Below are 23,387 nucleotides of genomic sequence, written 5' to 3' on the forward strand. Positions count from 1 at the left end.
CTGCCAGCGTGTGGCCATGGTGTAGGCAGAGCGTTGCTCATTACACTCAAATAGCATCCTTTCAGCTCTAGAGCTAAGGATTTGTTTTTCAAGATTCAGAAAATATTGAGATTTTCGCCATTTAATCTGTGTTCATTGAGTTTGGACACAGGTAGAACAGGCGTGGTTAAATGCCAAGGCTGGAAGGTTTCAAGAAGAGATGTCAAGATAACTGCGGAGACATCACTGAGTTTGATGGGAGGCCAGTCCTGATAAACTAAAACAAGTGTGGAAGTAGTACTCAGGGCCAAGCCAGAAACAGAATGAGTGACAATGAGGTGTGAAAGGAGGCAGTTAAGGATAGGAGAGACAGAGTGGTCTTTGTGTGATAAAATGGAATCAAGGAAGGGTGCGTGTCTTATTCATTTTTTAAAAAATTTATTTGTTTTATTTATTTATTTTTGGCTGCATTGGGTCTTTGTTGCTACGCGTGGGCTTTTCTCTAGTTGCAGAGAGCATAGGCTACTCTTCGTTGCGGTGTGCAGGCTTCTCATTGCGGTGGCTTCTCGTTGCAGAGCACGGGCTCTAGGCGCGCGGGCTTCAGTAGTTGTGGCTCGTGGGCTCTAGAGCGCAGGCTCAATAGTTGTGGCGCATGGGCATAGTTGCTCCGCGGCATGTGGGATCTTCCTGGACCAGGGCTCGAACCCTTGTCCGCTGCATTGGCAGGCAGATTCTTAACCACTGAGCCACCAGGGAAGCCAGGGTGTTTTATTTTTTGCAGAGAGATGCAGAGTTTCCAAAGGCAGAAAGGAAGAGAGTGAAGAGGGCATCCAGGAATGATTGTTGAGCAATATTTTGGAGGAGGTAGAAAGTTGTGATAAGCAGATGTCTTTTCCTACCAGGCTAAAATGAGGAGTAGGGACTGCTGAAGTCCCAAGTGTGCATCGTCAACATTCAACAGCTATTCTATGGATGCAGTTAAAGAGTTAACTTTGTTAAAGAGGAACTGTAGGGAAGAAATTCTGAGATCAAGAAAAGTGAAAGGTGTGGTTTCAGTAAAGCAGTAGTTAGGACCTCGTGGTGAGCAGGCGTTGGTGATGGGACTCGTGGCCTAAGGAGAACGGGAAATAGAGGAAGATAATTAGGGACGTACCGTCTCATCTCCTCGCCCCTCTTCACCCGGAACCAACCTTACTGCGCCCCATGGGCGACTTGGTGTAGCGCGGACCCCGGGGATGACTTCCTAACCGCAGCACTGTCAGTGTAAACGTGCGGCAGGTGACCACACGTCAGCATCCGCTCCCGTAGGGACAGTGCCAACACTTCCGAACTCGGGGTGTGTCAGATGCCTGGTCCACCCGAAGTAGTTCTCTGTGCTCTAGGCGAGTGCCGCTGCTCTGCAGCACCAGGTAAGAGAGGCGTGGCGTCCTCCAGTGGGCGAGGCGCCAGGCGCGGCGCCTCCGGGCCGGGCGCGGCTTCCCGCTTCAAATCCGGGATGCCCGCCCTCGTCCAATCAGCGGGCTCGTCCCTTCGCGCCGTCCAATCCAAAGCTGGCTTGGGGTCCCCGCCCCTCGGTCCGTGTAGCGAACCGACGTAAACCCCAGGGGCGCACCGTACGGCCGGCCGCCTTTTGGGGACGCGCGCACGCGCACTGGCAGAGGCGCTGGACGCCGGACCTCTCTTTCGCGGACTTTCTGCCGGCTGGGCGCTCGCGGCCGGCGTCGCGGGCTCGGTGAGGGGTCGCCGGGGGGCGGGGCGGGCGAGTCGGGCTGCCGTGAGAGCGGGGCCTCCGGGACTCGGGTCTTTTGTCCGGGTCCTGGTCCCTGTCTCCCCAACGCGGCGCTCCCCGCTCGCGGGCCGGGCCAGGCGGGGGTGACGCGCTGCTGACCGGCGGATGCGGCCGCGTCACCGTGGCTCCCGGCCTCTTGCGGGTCGTTTCACGGAAAAACGGGAAAGGTGACAGTGTTTGAGGTCGCTTTGCTTTTGTTTTTTCCCGACGGCAGACTTTGTTCGCTGAAGCATGAGGTCCCTTTCGAGGCCGTCGCCTGGAGGACAGCTGTTTTCATGACAGTGTTTTCACTCGCTGTTATCATTTTGAGGTCATTCGACTGGAGTTTTTACTGCTCCAAGGTCAACTTTTTCTCCGGATTCCAGTTTTTAGGGCAGTTTACGGTAAGCTTTGAAAACTGTTATGCTAGATGCCTACCTAATGGTAAAGCGTATCTTAGAACGTTGGGGAAGTTTGACTTTGGCTTTTTCCCACAGCTCATACTTTTAAGTGTGTTCAGTTGTGCACGTAGGCTTCCAGTCGACAACTACAGCAGATGATATTTTATGTATCCAGGCATGAAATTAAAGCAATTAAATATCAGTAAACTCGAGCAGGATGTTTTGAAGTTACTGCTTTAAGGACATACCAAGAGGAATCCCAAAGCTGGCTGCTTAGTTCAAGTGCAGTAAAAGGAAAGATAATATTGTATTGTCCTCATTTTAGATGAGGAGGAGGGCTGGGTAATGCAATAGGGATGGAAGTTAGGGCATCTTCCCTTCTAGGAAAACTTTAGGAATGTGGCATGTCCATAGATGGCTTAGAACAAGTGTAGTCCTTTCTGGAAAAGAGAGACTGGGCGGTAGATTACATCTGGAGGAATCTTCCCCTGGATTGTGTTACTGTTGCACCCACAGCAAAGCTCTATTCCTGCACTTAGTACTGTATCATAGTGGGTAGGGATTGTCAGCTTTCTGAGGGGAGCCACCTTATTTATTGTTGCTTCACACAGCCAGGCAGAGTGTCTTTCACCATTTGTTTTTGATAATGATTGTTGCATGAATGATCTTTGCTTGATATCTGGATTTTCTTAGATGTGATTCTTTCTAAGTGGAGATAACCCTTAAAGAGATGGTATACATTTTGATGTGGTATTATATATTTTTAAGTGAATGAGTAACTTAGTAACTACAAGACTAGATGTGGGGAGGCTACTTGGAAGACTTGTGTAGGAATTTATTTTATTTTATTTTATTTTTTATTAATTTATTGTTTTTGCTGTGTTGGGTCTTCATTTCTATGCGTGGGCTTTCTCTAGTTGTGGCAAGCAGGGGCCACTCTTCATCGCGGTGCACGGGCCTCTCACTATCGCAGCCTCTCTTGTTGCGGAGCACAAGCTCCAGATACGCCGGCTTAGTAGTTGTGGCTTACGGGCCTAGTTGTTCCGCGGCATGTGGGATCTTCCCAGACCAGGGCTCGAACCTGTGTCCCCTGCATTGGCAGGCAGATTCTCAACCACTGCACCACCGGGGAAGCCCTATTTCATTTTTTAAAAATATTTATTTATTTATATATTTAGCTTCACCAGGTCATAGTTGCAGCATGCGGGATCTAGTTCCCTGACCAGGGATCAAACCCGGGCCTCCTGCATTTAGAGTGCAGAGTCTTAGCCACTGGACCACCAGGGAAGTCCCCTGTGCAGGAGTTTAAAGATTGATGGAAAGATAGGCAAAGTTTCTGCTCTTAGGGAGAAATCTTTTTAGTGGAAGAAGACAGACAAATACAAAAACAGACAGTGATCAGTGCTGGCAGAAATAAAAATGACCATGGACTCTAGGGTACATTTGACTTCACGATAAGGGATCAACTCTCTTAGAAGGTGAGCTTTGAATTGAGGTGAATGTCAGGAAGGAGCTAGCTGTACAGACATCTAGAATAGTATTCTAGGCCCCGAGGTGGGGATGGGCTTCAGTATTATAGGAACAGAAAAGCCGTTATGTGGTGAGTGAGGCTGGGGTGTGCAGATGAGGTGGCTCACTGAAGTTTTCAGGAAGAGTATGGTACTTGGCTTATGGTTTACGATCCCTTTGATTGCCATGTGGAGAATTAATTGTAGAGTGGCAAGAATTGGACTGTGGAGACTGGTTAGGAGGTTTTTCAGTAGGGTAGGATGGTAGTAGAGTCAGAAAGATGTAGAATGACTCAGGGATTGTTTTAGACAAGGCCTGTTTTGCCTTTAGGAATAGACTCCACTAGATGTGTTTTGATTGGCAACAGAGTTTTTACTGTGTTTAGATGGGTTCAGGTGGAGTCTGTATTTTCCTGTTGTCTGACGGTGCGTGTTCCTGAAGGCATCTGAGTTTGAGATTTGTCTGTATAAGATGTGCACTGCGTGATGGAGCTGAGGTCAGGATCCTGGGTGTCTCTAACATGGAAGGGGAGGCTGTCAGGTGAGATGCTTGGCTGTGAAAAGGAGGTGAGAAGGTGGTGCAGGGGTGCAAAGGAAGGGTGGGGATAGGTTTTCCACCTCCTGTGTCCTGGTGTGAGAGAGTTTGAAAGTGTTTGTAGAAATCGAGAAGAGGAAATGTAGATAGTTAGACATGTCAAAGAGAGGAAAACACTGGGCTGTGGTCTGAGAGGATGGTGCTTACGTGATAGCTGGTGATAAGTTTGCTGGGTTTGACCCAGTTTGAAAATCTTCATTCATTCAGCAAATTTATTGAGGGTCTACTCTGTGCAAGGCACTGCTCTAGATTCACTGGTAAAACAGGTCAAGTCCCTGCCCTCATGGCACTTAAATTCTAACGTGGTGTGGGGAATATAGTTAAACTGGTGAACTATATAGCACTACAGAAAAAAGGAAGCAGGGCAAGGAGATTGGCATGCTGAGCCTGACTGTACACACTGGTGGGAAAGTGGACATTTACACAAAGACCTGAAAGAATTGAAGGCACAGGAGCCTCCGTGGGTTCCAGGGACGGCAGCAAGGTCAGAGTGGCTGGGGTGGAAGGCGCAAAGGAGAGGAGCAGGAGGTCCCAGGTCAGAGTTACTCAGTCCCCCGTTGCCAGCAAGACTGACTTTCTCAGTGCGATGGGAAGCCAGTGGAGTGTTCTGAGCTAAGCAGTGAGTGTTTGGCGTGTTTGACTGGGTAACCTGAGTGTGTGGAGGGTAGTCTGGGGAGGAAGATAGAGGGTCTTGCAGGGAGGGTCCCGGTCGGAGAGGGTGTGTCTTGACCATGGCGGTAGCAACCAGGAGTCGTGAGAAATGGCAGGTTCTGGTTATATGGTTGTGGTGTAGCCATTGGGATTTGCTGAGGGATTGCACACTGATGGTTTGATCTGAGCAACTAGAGAATGGACTTGTCGTTTTCTCTGTGGGGAAGATTGAAGAGCAGGCTTTTCTTGAGGGGGTTGCAGTGAGATGGAATCAAGATTGATATTTTAGGTGCTTGTTAGATACCTAAGTGAAAATGTCAGGTAGGTAGTTGAACATCTGAGGTTCAGGGGAGAGACCCAGGCTGGAATACAAGTTTCATATGGGATTTAAAACTTTCAAACTGAGGGCACTCATCCAGAGAGGCTGGGTAGATGGAGGAGACCCAGGAGCCAGCCCTGGAGCCCTCGCTGTGTGGAGGTCCAGGAGAGAAGGAGGAGGAAGAGCCGACAGCGGTGCTTTGGAAACCAGGTGAAGAAAGTACTTCTGTGAGGGAGGAGTATGAATTCGATTCTGTTAGGTCCAAGACAAGGAGGACTGAAAATTGACCGTGGGGTTATGGGTTTGGCAACAGGGAGATCAGTGGTGATGTTGACAAGCCCTTGGTGGGGCGGTGGGACGGAAGCCAGCTGGGAGTGGGCTTGGATGAGGGGTGGAGCTGGGTGGCCGGTAGTGACTCGTATTGGAGGTCTGGGTGGTAGAGGTAGTGCGGATATAGGTGGCAGTAGCTGTGGGGGGTTTGCAGGGCTGAGGTCAAGGAAGGCTTCTTGTGCTCATGGGGAGGACTGCCCCGAGAGATGCAGCAGTGTCGAGGAGGCGAGGTGGGTGTTGGAATGGGAGGGCTTGGCTTCTACCAGAAGTGTGGATCCTTCATCTGTGATCAGGTAAGTTTAGTAGGTTTCTAGTGGTCTTAAGGCTTTTCCTACTTAGTAGAGTAAATTAGCCCATAATGTCTAAACTCACACGTCAGTGATTTGCCACTGACCCCAGCACAGTCCTGCGTTGTTGTCTGTCTCATCAGTAGTGGCAGCTCTTAGAATATCTGTCCAGGCACTAAGCCCTCTCCCTTCTTCTGCTTTCAGCTGATGGGATCAGGCCAGACTTCCTAATACACCATTTAAGGCTTGTAGGATCTGGCTCTGTGGTTTTACTCACCCGTTGCCCGAATATGGTGGAGCACCTGCTATGGCCACCACACCCTCAGCACTTAGAGCAGAGTTTGGAGTCATACCTGGGCGCGAATCTTACTAATTGCACAAACTTGGGTCAGTTTAGCTAGTTTAGTCTCTGAGTTTGTTTCTTCTTTTGTAAAATGAGGATAAGTGAGTTAAGGTAGTAGGTATGCAATAAATTTTAATTTTCCACCATTGCTTATGTTTATTTGTCACCTTTAAAAGCCCTCTTATCTCATACTTTGCCTGAAATGTCCTGCTCATTCTTCAAGGTATAGGGCCAATATCCTCTCATTTCTTGAGTCTTTCCTGATTTAATTATTTTCTTCACTGAATTCCACACAGCCCTTACATGATAAGCACTCTGAAATATTTTTAAAATTGAGTAATGTGTCCTGAGTTCTGAGATCAGGGTCCATTGAATGAGTGGCCAACATGCACTGTAGGTTCTCTATTAGTAGTACAGACTGTGCCAGTGTTTTCCAGACTTAGCCTTTGTGCTCCACTTTTACCATTTTTGCCTTGTCCATATGCCAAATATACCTTATTTTTATCTTTATTTATTTATTTTTGGCTGCGTTGGGTCTTCTTTGCTACGTGTGGGCTTTCTCTAGTTGCGCAGGCGGGGGCTACTCTTCATCGTGGTGGCTTGTCTCCTTGTGGAGCACTGGCTCTAGGTGCGTGGGGTTTAGTAGTTGTGGCATGCAGGCTCAGTAGTTGTGGTACATGGGCTTAGTTGCTCCACGGCATGTGGGATCTTCCCAGACCAGGATTGAACCCTTGTCCCCTGTGTTGGCAGGCGGATTCTTAACTACTGTGCCACCAGTGAAGTTCCCAAATATACTTTATGTAACTTAAATTTTTTCTTTGAACAGACTCACTTTTTTTTTGGTGGTGTTGGCTGCACCACACAGCTTAGTTCTTAGTTCCCTGGCCAGGGAGATCTTAGTTCCCTGGCCAGGGATTGAACCCGGGCCCTTGGCAGTGAAAGCACCGAGTCCTAACCACTGGACCACCAGGGAATGCTGTAGACTCACTTTATTTATTTGTTTGTTGAATTTTTTGGCTGCGTCAGGTTTTCGTTGCTGCGTGCAGGCTTTCTCTAGTTTCGGCGAGCAGGGGCTACTCTTCGTTGTGGTGCAGGGCTTCTCATTGCAGTGGCTTCTCTTGTTGTGTAGCATGGGCTCAGTAGTTGCAGCACTCGGGCTCAGTAGTTGTGGCATGTGGGCTTAGTTGCTTCAAGGCATGTGGGATCTTCCCCGGCCAGAGATTGAACTCATGTCCCATGCATTGACAGCCGGATTCTTAACAACTGCGCCATCAGGGAAGTCCCTAGATTCACTTTTTAAACCATTTACTCATCCTTAATCTTTGAAATCAGGGACTAGATTTTGCTAGTTCTATTTATTCTATTCCCTGTTAGAATGTGTGCCCAGCTTGTATGACGTCCAGAAATTGTCTGTATATGCCATTAGTGTTGTGCTTCTTCGATTCTTTATTCGATAAATTCAGAATCCAAGAGTAAATTAAGCTGTTGTTTCATTATTACGTTAATTATAAGAAGATAGTTTGATGTTTATATTCTCAGCTATAGTATCCCCTCTTAGAGCTGTTCCAAAAAAAGGATTTTATCAATTTTCTAAGATTTATGGGACTTGTACTCTTAATCGTTTGAAAAAGTTTTATGGTAATATATGATTTATAAGAATACTTTTATTGTTGCAGTGAGATGGAAGATTTTCGAGGTATAGCTGATGAGTCATTTCCAAGCTTTTTAACCAATTCATTACTTGGTGGTAATAGTGAGATTTTGGAAAATGTCACTCTTTCTTCCAATCTTGGCTTGCCTGTTGCTGTTTCAACGCTTGCTAGAAATAGATCCAGCACTGATAACAGGTAAGAATTGTTTGAACAGATGATTTTTTTTAGATTCTTAAAGCCTACTATATACTGATACTTCTGTGAAATTTTTCAGCCAAGCTTGAGCTTTAGCTTTATCTGAGGCAGATGACCATTTATATAAAATCAGCATAGAAGATAAAACCATCTCTTTCCTGTTCAGTCGCTTATCAGTGGTGGGTGGGTAGGTTTGGGATTGAACGCCAGTGACCTTTTGGCTTACCAATGGTCTTTCTGTCCGTGGTATATTGGCTTTTATTAGTTCAGACTCCTGGTGGCTGGTGATTTGAGCTACACCCCCAAATGTGATGTGTATAGTTCACTCATCTTGTGTAACTTGTAAAGTTTACCTATGCCTGAATATCTAACCACTTTCCCGTCCTCCTAACCTAAACATTCTGTATGGAGCACCATCTTTACCTTTGGAATGAAGGGGTTGGATTAACTCTTTAAAAACTTTTGGCTTTAAGATTTCCACAACTCTCTTGTTTAATACACACATTCTGCTGCTGCACAGGTTTTCAGTGCTTTGCACATAAGGTGATGGTTTTGAACATTGGGGACCCTATTTGTTTTTACCCCCTGGTGGTTGGTTTTACAGTCATACAGTCCTATGTCATGGTGAATTTTAAATGTGTATAATTTAGTTATTAACAATTAAAACAAAATTTTTGTGTGTAGGAATTCTGATGTCCAGGCGTCTTATTTAGTGGAAGGGAAGTTTTCAATTCCATCAGAGTCGTCTCCCAGTAGCCAGAGTGAAGCTGAACCAAGAGAGAGGTTACAGCTTGTCTTCCCGGATGATGAGTGAGTTCTTACTTCATCTTGCTTTCACTGTGTTAAGAGCGAGTCTCACATAGTCTTGTGGAAAAAGAACACGTGATTGTGTCTCTGATCGTTTATAAGAATTTTAACAGTTTTCTTTGTATGATATTAATCGCAAACAGTTTTAGTCTTTCAAAATCTTTTTCTGATTCCAAGAGTAATACATGCTCATTGAAAAAATTATAAAATACAAGCAATTATAAGGCAGACAACAAAGCCCTGTCATCCCAGTAAGACATTGATTATCTTTTTATTTAGTCTGCTAGACTATTTTCTATGCACATGTACATATGTATTAATTTTTTAACAATAATAGGATTAAACTGTACATACTGTTTATAACTTTTAAATATTAATGATTGTGTCATCTTTCCATTACAATTAATGTAGGTATGTATCATAATGTTAATGGCTGCACCATGTTAGGCACTTAGATGATTGGAATTTTACTATTATAAATTTAGTGAACTTCCTTATTTATACATACATTTTGCATCTAGTAGGTTATTTTATTCAGATAAAATCCTAGGATCAAAATAGCTGAGTTAAGAATATTTAATTTTAAACACCACTGCGGATTACCACATTGCTCTTTGGAAGGTTTGTACCAGTTTGCATTCCCGTTAGAAGATGTGCATGAGAATGCCTGCTTCTCTGAGCCCTCCCTGACATTTGGTGGTGTTATTTTGTATCCTCAATTTTTAATTAATTAATTAATTAATTTCTTCCTTTTCTTTCTTTCTTCCTTTCTTCCTCCTTCCCTCCCTCCCTCCCTCCCTCTCTCCCTCCTTCCTTCATTGGGTCCTTGTTGCTGGGCTTTCTTTAGTTTCAGCGAGTGGGGGCTACTCTTCTTTGTGGTGCATGGGCTTCTCATTGTGGTGGCTTCTCTTGTTGTGGAGCATGGGCTCTAGGTGCACGGACTTCAGTAGTTGTGGTTCGCGGGCTCTAAAGCACAGCCTCAGTAGTTGTGGCACACGGACTTAGTTGCTCTGTGGCATGTGGGATCTTCCCCAACCAGGGCTCAAACCCATGTCTGTTGCATTAACAGGCAGATTCTTAACCACTATGCCACCAGGGAAGCCCCTGATCCTCAATTTTAGAAGTAAAAGAATTTATACACATGCCTAAGTGAATAGAAGAAAGTCTGGAAGGCTTTACACCAAAATGTAAATGGTGGTTATGTCTCGATGGCGGTATTACAGGCAGTCTTAAAGTATTCTGTTTGAATTCATAATCGAGGATTTATGGGATCGAACATAATTTAATGTTTATTCATTACTTATATTTTTGTTGTGAATTACCTCTTGATGACGTTTAGATATAAGCACTTTCTGTATGTTAAAGTTGTTAACTCTGTGTATTCATTTTCTCAACGTGTGTTTTTTGTTTTCGTTTTATTTATTTTTAACATCTTTATTGGAGTATAATTGCTTTACAGTGTTGTGTTAGTTTCTGCTGTATAACAAAATGAATCAGCTATATGCATATGTATATCCCCATATCCCCTCCCTCTTGCATCTTCCTCCCACCCTCTTATCCCACCCCTCTAGGTGGTCGTGAAGTACCAAGCTGATCTCCTTGAGCCATGCAGCTGCTTCCTACTAGCTATCTATTTTACATTTGGTAGTGTATATATGTCAATGCTACTCTCTCACTTCGTCCCAGCTTACCCTTCCCTCTCCCCATGTCCTCAAGTCCAGTCTCTACATCTGTGTCTTTATTCCTGTCCTGCCCCTAGGTTCATTAGAACCATTTTTTTTTTTTTAGATTCCGTATATATGTGTTAGCATACGGTATTTGTTTTTCTCTTTCTGACTTACTTCACTCTGTATGACAGACTCTAGGTCCATCCACCTCACTACAAGTAACTCAGTTTTGTTTCTTTTTATGGCTGAGTAATATTCCATTGTGTATATGTGCCACATCTTCTTTATCCATTCGTCTGTCGATGGACACTTAGGTTGCTTCCATGTCCTGGCTATTGTAGATAGAGCTGCAGTGAACGTTGTGGTACATGACTCTTTTTGAATTATGGTTTTCTCAGGGTATATGCCCAGTAATGGGATTTCTGGGTCATATGGTAGTTTTATTTTTAGTTTTTTAAGGAACCTCCATACTGTTCTTCATAATGGCTGTATCAATTTACATTCCCACCAACAGTGCAAGAGGGTTCACACCCTCTCCAGCATTTATTGTTTGTAGATTTTTTGATTATGGCCATTTTGACTGGTGTGAGGTAATACCTCATTGTAGTTTTGATTTGCATTTGTCTAATGATTAGTGATGTTGAGCATCCTTTCATGTGTTTGTTGGCAATCTGTATATCTTCATTGGAGAAATGTCTGTTTAGGTCTTCTGTCCATTTTTGGATTGGGTTGTTGGTTTTTTTTGATATTGAGCTGCATGTATATTTTGGAGATTAACCTTTTGTCAGTTGCTTCATTTGCCAATATTTTCTCCCATTCTGAGGGCTGTCTTTTTGTCTTGCTTATGGTCTCCTTTGCTTTAGGTCTTTAATCCATTTGGAGTTTATTTTTGTGTATGGTGTTAGGGAGTGTTCTAATTTCATTCTTTTACATGTAGCTGTCCAGTTTTCCCAGCACCACTTATTGAGGGGGCTGTCTTTTCTCCATTGTCTATTCTTGCCTCCTTTATCAAAGATAAGGTGACCATAGGTGCGTGGGTTTATCTCTGGGCTTTCTGTCCTGTTCCATTGATCTTTATTTCTGTTTTTGTGCCAGTACCATACTGTCTTGATTACTGTAGCTTTGTAGTATAGTCTGAAGTCCGGGAGCCTGATTCCTCCAGTTCTGTTTTTCTTTCTCAAGATTGTTTTGGCTATTCGGGGTCTTTGTGTTTCCATGCAAATTGTGCAATTTTTTGTTCTAGTTCTGTGAAAAATGCCATTGGTGGTTTGATAGGGATTGCATTGAATCTGTAGATTGTTTTGGGTAGTATAGTCATTTTCACAATGTTGATTCTTCCAATCCAAGGGCATAGTATAACTCTCCATCTGTTTGTATCATCTTTAATTTCTTTCATCAGTGTCTTTTAGTTTTCTGCATACAGGTCTTTTGTCTCCTTAGGTAGGTTTATTCCTAGGTGTTTTATTCTTTTTGTTGCAATGGTAAATGGGAGTGTTTCCTTAATTTCACTTTCAGATTTTTCATCATTAGTGTGTAAGAATGCAGGAGATTTCTGTGCATTAATTTTGCATCCTGCTACTCTACCAAATTAATTGATTAGTAGTTTTCTGGTAGCATCTGTAGGGTTCTTTGTGTATAGTATTACGTCATCTGCAGTGACAGTTTTACTTCTTCTTTTCCAATTTGTATTCCTTGTTTTTCTTTTTCTTCTCTGATTGCTGTGGCTAAAACTTCCAAAACTATGTTGAATTACAGTGGTGAGAGTGGCAACCTTGTCTTGTTCCTGATCTTAGAGGAAATGGTTTTAGTTTTTCACCATTGAGAATGATGTTGGCTGTGGGTTTGTCATATATGACCCTTATTATGTTGAGGTAGGTTCCCTCTATGCCTAATTTCTGGAAAGTTTTTATCATAAATGGGTATTGAATTTTGTCAAAAGCTCTTTCCTGATCTGTTGAGATCATCATATGGTTTTTATCCTTCAATTTGTTAATATGGTGTATCACATTGATTGACTTGCATATATTGAAGAATCCTTGCATTCCTGGGATAAACCCCACTTGATCATGGTGTATGATCCTTTTAATGTGCTGTTGGATTCTGTTTGCTAGTATTTTGTTCAGGACTTTTGCATCTATGTTCATCAGCGATATTGGCCTGTAGTTTTCTTTTTTGTGAGATCTTCATCTGGTTTTGGTATCAGGGTGATGGTGGCCTCGTATAATGAGTTTGGGAGTGTTCCTCCCTTTGCTGTATTTTGGAAGAGTTTGGGAAGCATAGGTGTTAGCTTTTCTCTAAAAGTTTGATAGAATTCGCCTGTGGAGCCATCTGGTCCTGGGCTTTTGTTTGTTAGAAGATTGTTAATCACAGTTTCAATTTCAGTCAACATGTGTTTTTGACTGAGTGCCTGCTGTGTGCCAGCTACCTCTCCAAGGGCTTGGGAAATAGCAGTGGACAAAACAGACATTACACAAAAAGACACCAAAATACACCAGTTTTACAGTATATTAGAAGAGAAAAAGTGATAGGAAAAAACAGAACATGATAAGGAGGGAAGTTAGGAGGGATGAAAGGTGTTGTCATTGTGAGTCTCCTTGAGGAGGTGTGAGTTCAGAGCAGAGACTTGAAGGAGATAGTCAGCCCAGTTGGCCTCAGGAGGAGGAGGGTGCAGCAGCGGGAGGGCACTGAGTGAGAGCATCCTTGGTGTGTCCATGAGCAGGAAGGAGCATGGGGTGGGCAAAGCTTCTGACTCCGGGTGAGGTGGGAAACCCACCAAGGGTTCCATCTCAACTCTGATATGATTAGCCCCCTCTGGCTACCAGTGAAGAATAGACTGCTGGGAAGCAAGACTGTAAGCATGATGACCACTTGGGAAGGCGGGTTCTCAAGGGGCCGGTAGGTGGAGGAGAGGAGGGGAGAGGAGAGGAGAGGAGAGGAGTGGAGGAACAGAGATCAGAGGTGGGGAGCACACAGCCTGGCGGGCAGGCTGGGGTCTTTGGTAAGTGCCAGGTGTTCAGTGTGGTGTTCTTGGCCACTCTACTCTGCACAGGCGTTTCTTAGGCCTTAATCTGGAGAAGAGCCTTCTTCCTGGGTGCACAGGGTCGTGTTGGCACTGCTGATGTACGTGGGTGGGTTGGGGAGCAGAAGTGGAGGGCTGTCTGGGATGGTTGCCTGAAAGACTTTTGCTTAAGATTTAATTTGAAAAATGTTGATGGGCCAGTAAAAACAATGATAGCTGTAGGTTTGAGGAAGTCGAGTTTTGAGGGGGAGTGATGGTGGTGGTTAATTTAGAGTGCCCTCAACTGTCTCTGTTGTCCTAAAGTTTTAATGGTCACACTACATGTCTTTCGAGGGGTGGGGAGTGGCAGGGGGAGGTTTAAGATATGAAAATTAACTAAATGTCCTGACTTCTTTATTTCATTTTACCATCTTGCTTCCCCTACCAGCACCCCTTTTCTTAAAAATATGTTACATAGAGACCTTTATTGTCTTTTTGTTTCCTCATATTCTCATTTTATTTATTTATTTGCGATATAATTGACATGTAACATTATATTAGTTTTAGGTGTACAGCTTAATTTGATGTTGGTATACATTTGGGAAATGTCACCACCATATGTCTCGTTAACATGTCACCTTACGGAGTTACAAAAAAATTTTTTTTCTTGTGAGGAGAGCTTTTAAGATCTACTCTCTTAGCAACTTTCAAATGTACAATACAGTATTAACTACAGTCACCATGCTGTACATTACATCCTTCAGGACTTATTTTATAACTGGAAGTTTATACCTTTTTTCCCCCTTTACCCATTTCTCCCCCCACCCCTGCCTCTGGGAACCACCAGTTTGCTCTCTGTATCTATGAGCTTGGTTTTTTTGTTTGTGTGTTTTTAGATTCCACTTAATAAACAAGATCGTACAGTATCTATCTTTCTCTGTCTGACTTACTTCACTAAGCTTAATACCCTCTAGATTCATCTGTTGTGAATGACAAGATTTCATTTTTTTTATGGCCAAGTGCTATTCCATTGTGTGTGTGTACACACACACACACACACACACACACTACATTTTCCTTGTTCATCTGTTGATGGGCACTTAGGTTGCTTCCATATCTTGGCAATTGTAAATAGTGCTCCAGTGAACATAGAGGTGCATGTATCTTTTCCAATTAGTGTTTTCATTTTTGGATAAATACCCAGGAGTGGAATTGCTGTATCATATAGTAGTTCTATTTTTAATTTTTTGAGGAACCTTCTTGCTGTTTTCTATAGCGGCTGCACCAATTTACATTCCCACAACAGTGTAGGAGGGTTCCCTTTTCTCCACATCCTCATCAACACTTGCTGTTTGTTGTCTTTTTGATGATAGCCATTCTGACAGGTGTGAGGTGATACTCATTGTGGTTTTATTTATTTATTTATTTTTAATTATTTATCTATTGGCTGCGTCGGGTCTTCTTTGCTGTGCACGGGCTTTTTCTCTAGTTGCGGCGAGCGGGGGCTACTCTTCGTTGTGGCGCGCAGGCTTCTTATTTTGGTGACTTCTCTTGTTGCAGAGCACGGGCTCTAGAGTGCAGGCTCAGTAGTTGTGGCTCACAGGCTTAGTTGCTCCGCAGCATGTGGGATCTTCCCAGACCAGGGCTCGAACTCGTGTCCCCTGCATTGGCAGGCAGATTCTTAACCATTGTGCCACCAGGGTAGTCCGTCATTGTGGTTTTGATTTGCATTTCCCTGGTGATTAGCAGTGTTGAGCATCTTTTCATGTACCTGTTGGCCAGCTCCATGTCTTTGGAAAACTGTCTATTCAGGTCTTTAGCCCATTTTTTAATCAGGTTGTTTGTGTTTTTGCTATTGAGTTGTATGAGTTCTTTGTATATTTTGGAAGTTAGTCCCTTATTAGGTATATGACTGACAGATATCTTCTCCCATTCAGTAGGCTGCCTTTTCATCCTGTCGTTTCCTTTGCTGTGTACCACCCCACCACACCTCTTTTTCTGTTTCCTCTACCACGTGACTTTGTATCCATTTATAGCCTTTCCACCCGCCCCTGGCTTTTGTCTTTTGTTTTTTTAAAAAAATTAATTTATTTATTTTATTTTTGGATGCGTTGGGTCTTCAGTTGCTTTGCGCGGGCTTCCTCTAGTTGTGGCGAGCAGGGGCTACTCTTCATTGCGGTGCGCGGGCTTCTCATTGCAGTGGCTTTTCTTATTGCGGAGCATGGGCTGTAGGCGCACGGGCTCAGTAGTTGTGGCTCGCAGGTGCTATAGCACAGGCTCAGTAGTTGTGGCACATGGATTCAGTAGTTGTGGCTCACGCACTCTAGAGCACAGGCTCAGTAGTTGTGGCACACGGGCTTAGTTATTGTGCGGCATGTGGCATCTTCCTGGGCCTGGGCTTGAACCTGTGTCCCCTGCATTGGCAGGCGGATTCTTAACCACTGCGCCACCAGGGAAGTCCCCTCTGCCCTCTGTTTTACTTACTTCTGTTTGATTGGGGTGAAGCTTTCCTATACCTGCCTGCATATGCACCTTTGGATTAAGTGATTGACTCTCTGTGTATTACAGCCGCAATAAAGAGGTGGAGAAACTGGGAGGAAAGTTAGAGTTTGCCTCAGGGGCAGAGGGTTAGGACTTGGAGTCTGTGTAAGAGCCATTTTCATTTAATTCATCCTGGCCAGATTGAAGTCTGGCCCTGGGTTTGTCACATGATGAATTTGTTGCATTTAGCAGCTTTTTCCTGAAGTTCCATCTGCTGGTGAAATGGCTGTGGTGAGCGGGGACAGACTCAAGAGCTTTTGCAGTAGGTTGGGTGGAAAGTTGCCTTTAAGGAAGAACCTTTCCATCCATAGAAACAACAGAGGCAAATGGAAGATGATGATAGAACAGTGGCAGGGGCTAAAGTACAGCTTCAAAGCGTTTGTAGTTCCGAGCAGTAGCTATTTGGCAAATATACAGTAGTATCCTTTAAGTCTGTCTTGTTTTTTGAAAAGCTGAGGTTTTCTCTAGATGTGGTAGATTCACAGATACTTACTTGGGAAAGAAGAAAACTCTGCCTCTTATCACTTGAGAGGCAGAGTAGCAATATATTTGACTTCGGTAGATGTACATCACTGGACCCAAAATGATGGTATTGTTCGCAGGACGCCTGGCTGGTCCCAGAAATGTTTCTTTTCACTCTATCCATTTTTTCTTTTTAAGAAATAACTGATTAAAGGATATTTTATAGATACACCTAAGATAACTAATATTTCATTATTATTCTGTTTCCTAATTTAAAAGTTCTATCTCTAAGAAAAAGAATCAGACAGAAGGTCGACATTTGTCAGGTGCTGTCCTCAAAGAATCAACTTTTCAAAGTGATAGAGGAAGAACGGAAGAGGAGCATGTTAGAGCTGCAAAACCTTTTCAGAGCCAAGATCCTTCTGATGGGATTTCACCACTGGAGCAGGAGCGAGGTACTAAACTATTAGAAATCATTCCTTATTGTATATATTTTAATTTCCTTTTTAAAAATCTTTTTATAATTGAAGTATAGTTGATGTACAAAATTACAGAAGTTACAGGTGTGTAGTATGGTGATTCACAATTTTTAAAGGTTATACTCCATTTATTATAAAATATTATAAATATTGGCTATATTCCCCATGTTGTACAATATATTTTTGTAGCTTATTTTATACCTAATAGTTTGTTCCTCTTAATCCCCTACTCCTGTAATGCCCCTCCCCTTCCTCTCTCCCCACCGGTAACCACTAGTTTTTTTCTCTTTGTGAGTCTGCTTCTTTTTTGTTATATTCATTAGTTTGTTGTATTTTTTAGATTCCACATATAAGTGATATCGTACAGTTTTAATCTCCTTTCTTATCTTTTGGTCTTTGGACCAGTGTTTATCTTAAACTATGATACTATAAACTGAAAATGCTTTGGTTTGGCACTTACCTATTAATGCCATGTTTATAATACTTTTATAGGAAAGGATCTCTTAATCAATCTCTTAATTATCCATACTGATTAAGCTGAAATCTCCTTTCCTGTGGAAACCATGCTGTCTGATGGTCACAGCACACTTCATGTTCAAGACAAGGAAGCTGTTTCTAATACACCTGTCATATTTCCCCTACCAATTACTTTGTATTCTTGTCAGCAGTCATTTTTGTTCCTAAGTTAAAATTTTTACGGGATGTTTGTATTTCTCTTGATGAAAAATGTATATGTATGAAAGTAGACTAGATTAACTCCTCACACAAGAAATGAAAGAAAGTAAGACAAATTGGGCTTATTCAAAATTGAAAACTTCTGTGCTTCAAAAGACACTTTTGAGACAGTGAAAAGACAACCCAAAGATGGGAGAATATGTTTGCAAATCATATGTATATGATCAGGGAGCAGCATCCAGAATATGTACAGAAGTGTTATAGCTCAATAAAAAGACAAATAACCCAGTACTGTAAATGGCAGAGGCTGTTCAGTAGACATTTCTATAAAGAAGTTGTACAGATGGCCAATAGACACATGAGAAGATGCCCAACAGCTGTAATCATCAGGGAAATTCAAAACCAGGAGAGATCAATTCACACCCACTGGAATTACTAGAATCAAGGAGATGGGAAATAGCAAGTATTGGTTGGAAACTGTGACGCTCATCCATTGCTCGTCGGGATGTAAAATGGTGCTGCTGCTGTGGAAGATAGTTTGACGGTTCCTCAAAACATTAAACGTAGCATTACCCTATGACTCAGCAAGTCCTAGGCATACACCTAAGAGAAATGAAAACGTGTGTCAACACTAAAACTTGTGTACATGAATGTTCATAGCAGCATTAGTCAGAGTAGCCAGAAAGTGGAGACAACTCAGATCGCCATCAGCTGATATATGGATAAATAAAATGCAGTATGTCCATACAGTGGAGTGTTGTTCAGCCATAAACAGGAGTGAAGTACTGATACCTGTTGTAATAGGATGACCCTTGAAAGCATGCTGAGTGAAAGAAGACAGACTCAGAAAGCCACATTTATCTGAAGGTGAATCCATTTATCCATTTATCTGAAGGTGAATCTGTAGGTACAGAACAGGCAAGTCCACTGAGACAAAGTAGATTAGTGGTGCTAGGGCCTGGGGGGCAGGGAGAATGGGGAGTAACTGTTTATGGGTACAGGATTTCTTTCTGGTATGATGAAAATATTGTGGAATTAGTGATAATGGTTGAACAGCTTTGTAAATATACTAAAACCCACTGAATTGTATACTTTAAAAGGGTGATTTTATGGTATGTAAGTTTTATATCAGTTAAAAAAAAACTTCCCCATATACCTCTCTCACAGTTTCAGTTAGTATAAGATTTGTCACACTTGCTTAATCTCTTCTGTTTTTCTATTACCTTTTTTCCTGATATTAAAAAATTCCAGACATCATTTTATTCCTACATATTTTAGCTTGCAAATATGGGCATTTGCCCGTAAAAATACGGGCATTTTCCTACATAACCATAGTGATGTTAATACTGTTAACCAACAATTCTGTTATTATCGTATAGTACTCTGGCCCATATTCAGTTTACTAATTATCTTGGTTGGTTTGCTTGGATTGGGGTCCAAGGAGGGTTCCATTGTATTTTGCTCCATCTGTCGTGGTGTCTCTTAGGTCTGTCATTCTGGAGCTGTCCTGCTGTTTGGCATTGTCTGTTTGATCACTCATGGTGTCATTTTTCTTCTCTCTTCCCCACATCCTCTGTAAAGCAGAAGTTAGCTTTAAAGCCTTGTCAGATTCCTATTCAGGTGTTTTTGGCATATGTATAATTTTTTAAGCTTCCCCACCCTAACAGGTTTTTAATTTAACTGACCAGTGATGGGCTCCTATACCATCATTTAAAAGTGCTCTATTCTATTAAAAGGGAAAAAATGTATAGTTCATTAATTTGCTATTTTTGAGTGTTATTGGGTATTTAGTTGATAAAATATTAATAATTTGGTCTTAGTTTTTGTTTTTGTTTACTTTAACAGACTCGCCTATTGATTTTTGTTCACGATCCTGGATGAATAAGGAGAACAAGGTAATCTTTTATATGTTATCAATTTCTAGTATTAGGAGAGTGAAAGTACCTACTTCACAAATATGAATGAAGTAGTATTAATATTACCTAGAAGTCTTCTATTTGTAAATAGGAGAAATCCACCTTACTGCTATGAGTAACCGGGAAGCTGACAGTAGGGCTGGTCTAGGGCTTCCTGTGTCTCCAGGGCTGTCTGCACCTCTGCTCTGCTTCACTCCACGCCGACTCCTCTGGAATGTTGGTTCCGTGGAGTGAGGGTTTCTCTTTGTTTCGTGTGTTGCATCCTGAGTGTCCAGCGCATAGCTGGCACTTGATAATCTGTTGAATGATAGGGAAGCTGAATTCATTTGTAGGCAACCCAAGTGTTGTGATCAAAAAAACAAGAACATGAAAAAAAAAAAAGCACAATTCTAATGCGCTCACTTGGGTCCATCCTCCCCTCTGTAAATCACTGTGCCAACGGATGGGTTGGGATAAAACTCTGATTTATGAGGCTGGACCCTACGTCCACTTCTGTGTGTGTGTGCATGCGTGTGCATCAGTGCATATATGTGCATAGATAGAGGGATGTGACTGAAACCACCCACACCCCACCCCCCGGACCACATGAAGTGAAAAGAGAAGGGCTCCTCAGAGGACAGGCACTGAGCAGATAAGCAGTTTGTGTTCAACATAAACCGTCTCATGAGAGTTGTTTATAAAGTATGAACCAAGTATTGATACTTTTAAACTTAAAAAAAGGAAATGCAATTTTTATTTTATTTTACTTTCGTAAGAATTTTTAACATTATTTTGTAAAATGATTAAAAGAGGTCTAAAGTAAGAGTTGTTTCCGTGTGCCAGGGGTTGGCACACTCTAGCTCATTGCCCACATCCAACCTGCTGCCTGTTTTTGTGAAGTTTTATCGGAAAGTAGCCGTGTCCATTTGTTTCTTTATTGTTTATGGCTGCTTTTGTGCCACAACAGCTGAGTTGAGAAGTTGTGACAGAGACTGCATGGCTAGCAGACCCTGAAATGTTTACTGTCTGGCCCTTTGCAGAGAACGTTTATTGACCCCTGCTCTGTACACTTGCTTCCTCTATGTAACCACTAGTAACTTACATATGTGAGTGATGCTTTTTAGAGGAACTTCAGGTGTAGTCAACTTGAAATTCAGTCAGAAGGCTTGATTTCTTGAACACTGAGAAAAATGGTTTCTAAGAGAGAGATCATAACTTTTTCTGTGATACGTAATTTTATTTCCCTAGGATGGTTGAAGAATTAACTTCCTAAAAGTATTAGAAATCATTGATAACAAAGAGAAGGACCATAAAACTAGAAAGCAGGAAGACAAGTATAGACACATGAGATACTTGATACAAAAGGTGAAGAAGTAAGAGCAGGGGGAAAATAAATACACTAGATAACCTAGACCAGTGGGGCCACCACTGCATTGGCCTTGGGTTTAGCATGAGCTGTCCTGGCAGCCATGGCAGCGATTGTCCAAACTGAGTGCATAACTCAGCACTGTGCTCTACAAGTGTGTAAATGGGTTGAGAGCCCGTGTTTTTTCCCAAAATGTTAGTGCGCATTTTGCAGTCTAATTCTTGAGATGGTATTATTTGATACATATTTAATATGATGGTGAAATAAGATTGACACTTGAGGAACTTCACATTTTATTCTGGGCCTTGAAGTGTCCTAGCAAACTGCCATGTGCCTTGTGGCCCCTAGTTGGAGCAGGGACGTCCACTGCCCAGGGTGGGCTGCAGAGTCCAGCTTTGCTGTTACCTGCACCTCCTGTCCAGGCCTTGAACTGCCCCAGTTCATTTGTGTGTTAGTACACGAACTATATTACCAGGTCCTTTGAGCGTGTGCACACAGTGTGAAACCTTGAACTTTAAGGATGTCTCATTGGGTGGGTCAAGGGAGGGGGGTGACATGGGGGCAGGAAGAAAGTTATTAATATGTGTAAAACAGCTAGCCCTTCATTGCCTGAACTGTGAACCACAGACCTTGAGCACATTGATGGGCCTTTCTGCAGCCTGTGCTGTGGTCTTCACAGTAGTGAGTGTGCTGCTCTCATTGCAGTTTTATTTCTTATAGGTTGTTGTTCCTGATGCTGGAAAACATTTTGAAGAGAGGAATCCAAACAATGACTTAAGCCATACTAGTTTCCTAGAAAATGAGAAACTGATGTCACTTGCCAGCTTGGAAGATTCTTCTGGTAGCATCACAAAGCTCAACTGGTGTTTTCCTTGTCCTGACCTTGCCACTCCACGTATCTCTGCTGCTTTGTTGCCGTAGTTATTATGCACCTTTTTGTTTCTCTGCCTTCTCCTTTACCTCTTACTTACGAGCACTCAAGTGGCCACTTGTGTTAAGTGATGGGATTTTAGACTTATTTCTCTATAGCAATCCTGATAGGATTATGCTTATCCCTCAGCTGAGTATCATTAAGGTATAAAGTATAAAGCACTGTGTTAAGAAATTAGGGGACAGTGAACTATTTAGCCCCTGCTCTCTGAAAGGACTGCATGTGGCAAGAGAGATGCATAGTTGACCTCCGATTGTGAGAAGTGTATCTCAACGGTACAAGTTGTGTGGGAGTCATAGGAGGGTGACAAGTTAATTCTGACTGAGGAAGGTATCTGTGAGGCTTTATTGAAAGAGGATACAATTCTTCCTTCTTGAAAAGGAGGCCCGTGATAGGCCCTAATGTAGATACCAGAAGAGAAGTACATTCAAAAAGCAGGAACAGCTTCAGCAAAGACACTAAGGTGGGGCATATAGACCATGTTTGGAGAATAGCCAGTGCTTTTGTGTGGCAGGTTTATAGCACCTGTAGGACTATGAATTGGGGAATAAACCCAGAAAATAGGCAGAGACCAAATTATACATGGCTTTGAAGGCCAGGCTGGTGAGCCAAGTGGGATAGATAGAAGCTATAAAATCAGGGCAGGTTTTGCTGCTAGTTTTTAGGTATTTTTAGATTATGGAATTGTTGACCTGAATTTATGCAGATCCTTGTTTTAGTAGGCTAGATTCTCAGAGATGATTGGAAAATTATCCTCTTGAAAAGGCTTACAATACCGTTATAAGTGATTGAGTGTTCTAATTTTGTCCTCCCTTGCCCGGCTGGGTGTTAGAACAATGAAAAGCACTGCCATTATTGTTTTATTTGTCTATTTGCAACTTTTTGGTTTTAGTGGAGGTGGAAAAAATTTTTATCATATCTGTGAGTATTCAGCTTTGTTATATCTTTCTTTGTTTCTTCATTTTCAAGATCAGATACTGTTTGAGGTTTCATTTTACAATTAATTATTAATTCACCTGGAATTTGGTTTTACTTCTATGGCAGGCTTATCTTTTCTTTTTTGACTCACTTGCCACAGTACTTTCTGAATAATCTGCCCTTTTCCATTGCCACACTTACTATATTCTAACTTTTGATGTATGCCAGGACTTGCTTCTGTGCTGTCTTCTCAATGAAGGTTAAATATTAGTTTATATTAGAATGCTCATGATGACTTATAGACTGAAATTACAATGGTTTTTTTCATGTCAAATGTTAAGGCAAAATCATGTAGACTATTGACCCATGTGTTTTATCAACCTTTTTGATTATATATTATTTACAGTTCAGTCACTACTTTAAAGCCTGTCCTATTTTCTCCTCCATTTTACCAATTAGATGATGATATCGATGATGAAGAGTTTTATGATGATCATTTGGAGGCTTATTTTGAGCAACTGGCAATTCCCGGAATGATGTATGAAGGCCTAGAAGGACAGGAATCTTCAGAAAATTATTTTAAGTTACCTGCAAGTGATCCTAGTCAGGTATATTCCAAA

The 23,387-nt window shown here is 42.4% G+C and overlaps 1 protein-coding gene across 1 annotated transcript in view; it reads left to right on the forward strand.

The window, feature by feature from the left end:
• The first annotated feature begins 2,012 nt into the window (after positions 1-2,012).
• The window catches only part of LOC307197430 (centrosomal protein of 192 kDa-like), a 35,869-nt gene continuing 14,494 nt past the window's right edge, over positions 2,013-23,387 (forward strand). The window contains exons 1-7 of the mRNA XM_079943302.1: positions 2,013-2,151; positions 7,858-8,028; positions 8,713-8,838; positions 16,783-16,958; positions 19,503-19,552; positions 21,639-21,759; positions 23,227-23,375. Coding sequence (XP_079799428.1) covers positions 7,862-8,028; positions 8,713-8,838; positions 16,783-16,958; positions 19,503-19,552; positions 21,639-21,759; positions 23,227-23,375 — 789 coding nt within the window. The 5' untranslated portion in view covers positions 2,013-2,151; positions 7,858-7,861. The remainder of the gene's footprint in view (positions 2,152-7,857; positions 8,029-8,712; positions 8,839-16,782; positions 16,959-19,502; positions 19,553-21,638; positions 21,760-23,226; positions 23,376-23,387) is intronic.

The sequence above is a fragment of the Stenella coeruleoalba genome, assembly GCF_951394435.1.
Source record: "Stenella coeruleoalba genome assembly, chromosome: 14".
NCBI lineage: Eukaryota > Metazoa > Chordata > Mammalia > Artiodactyla > Delphinidae > Stenella > Stenella coeruleoalba.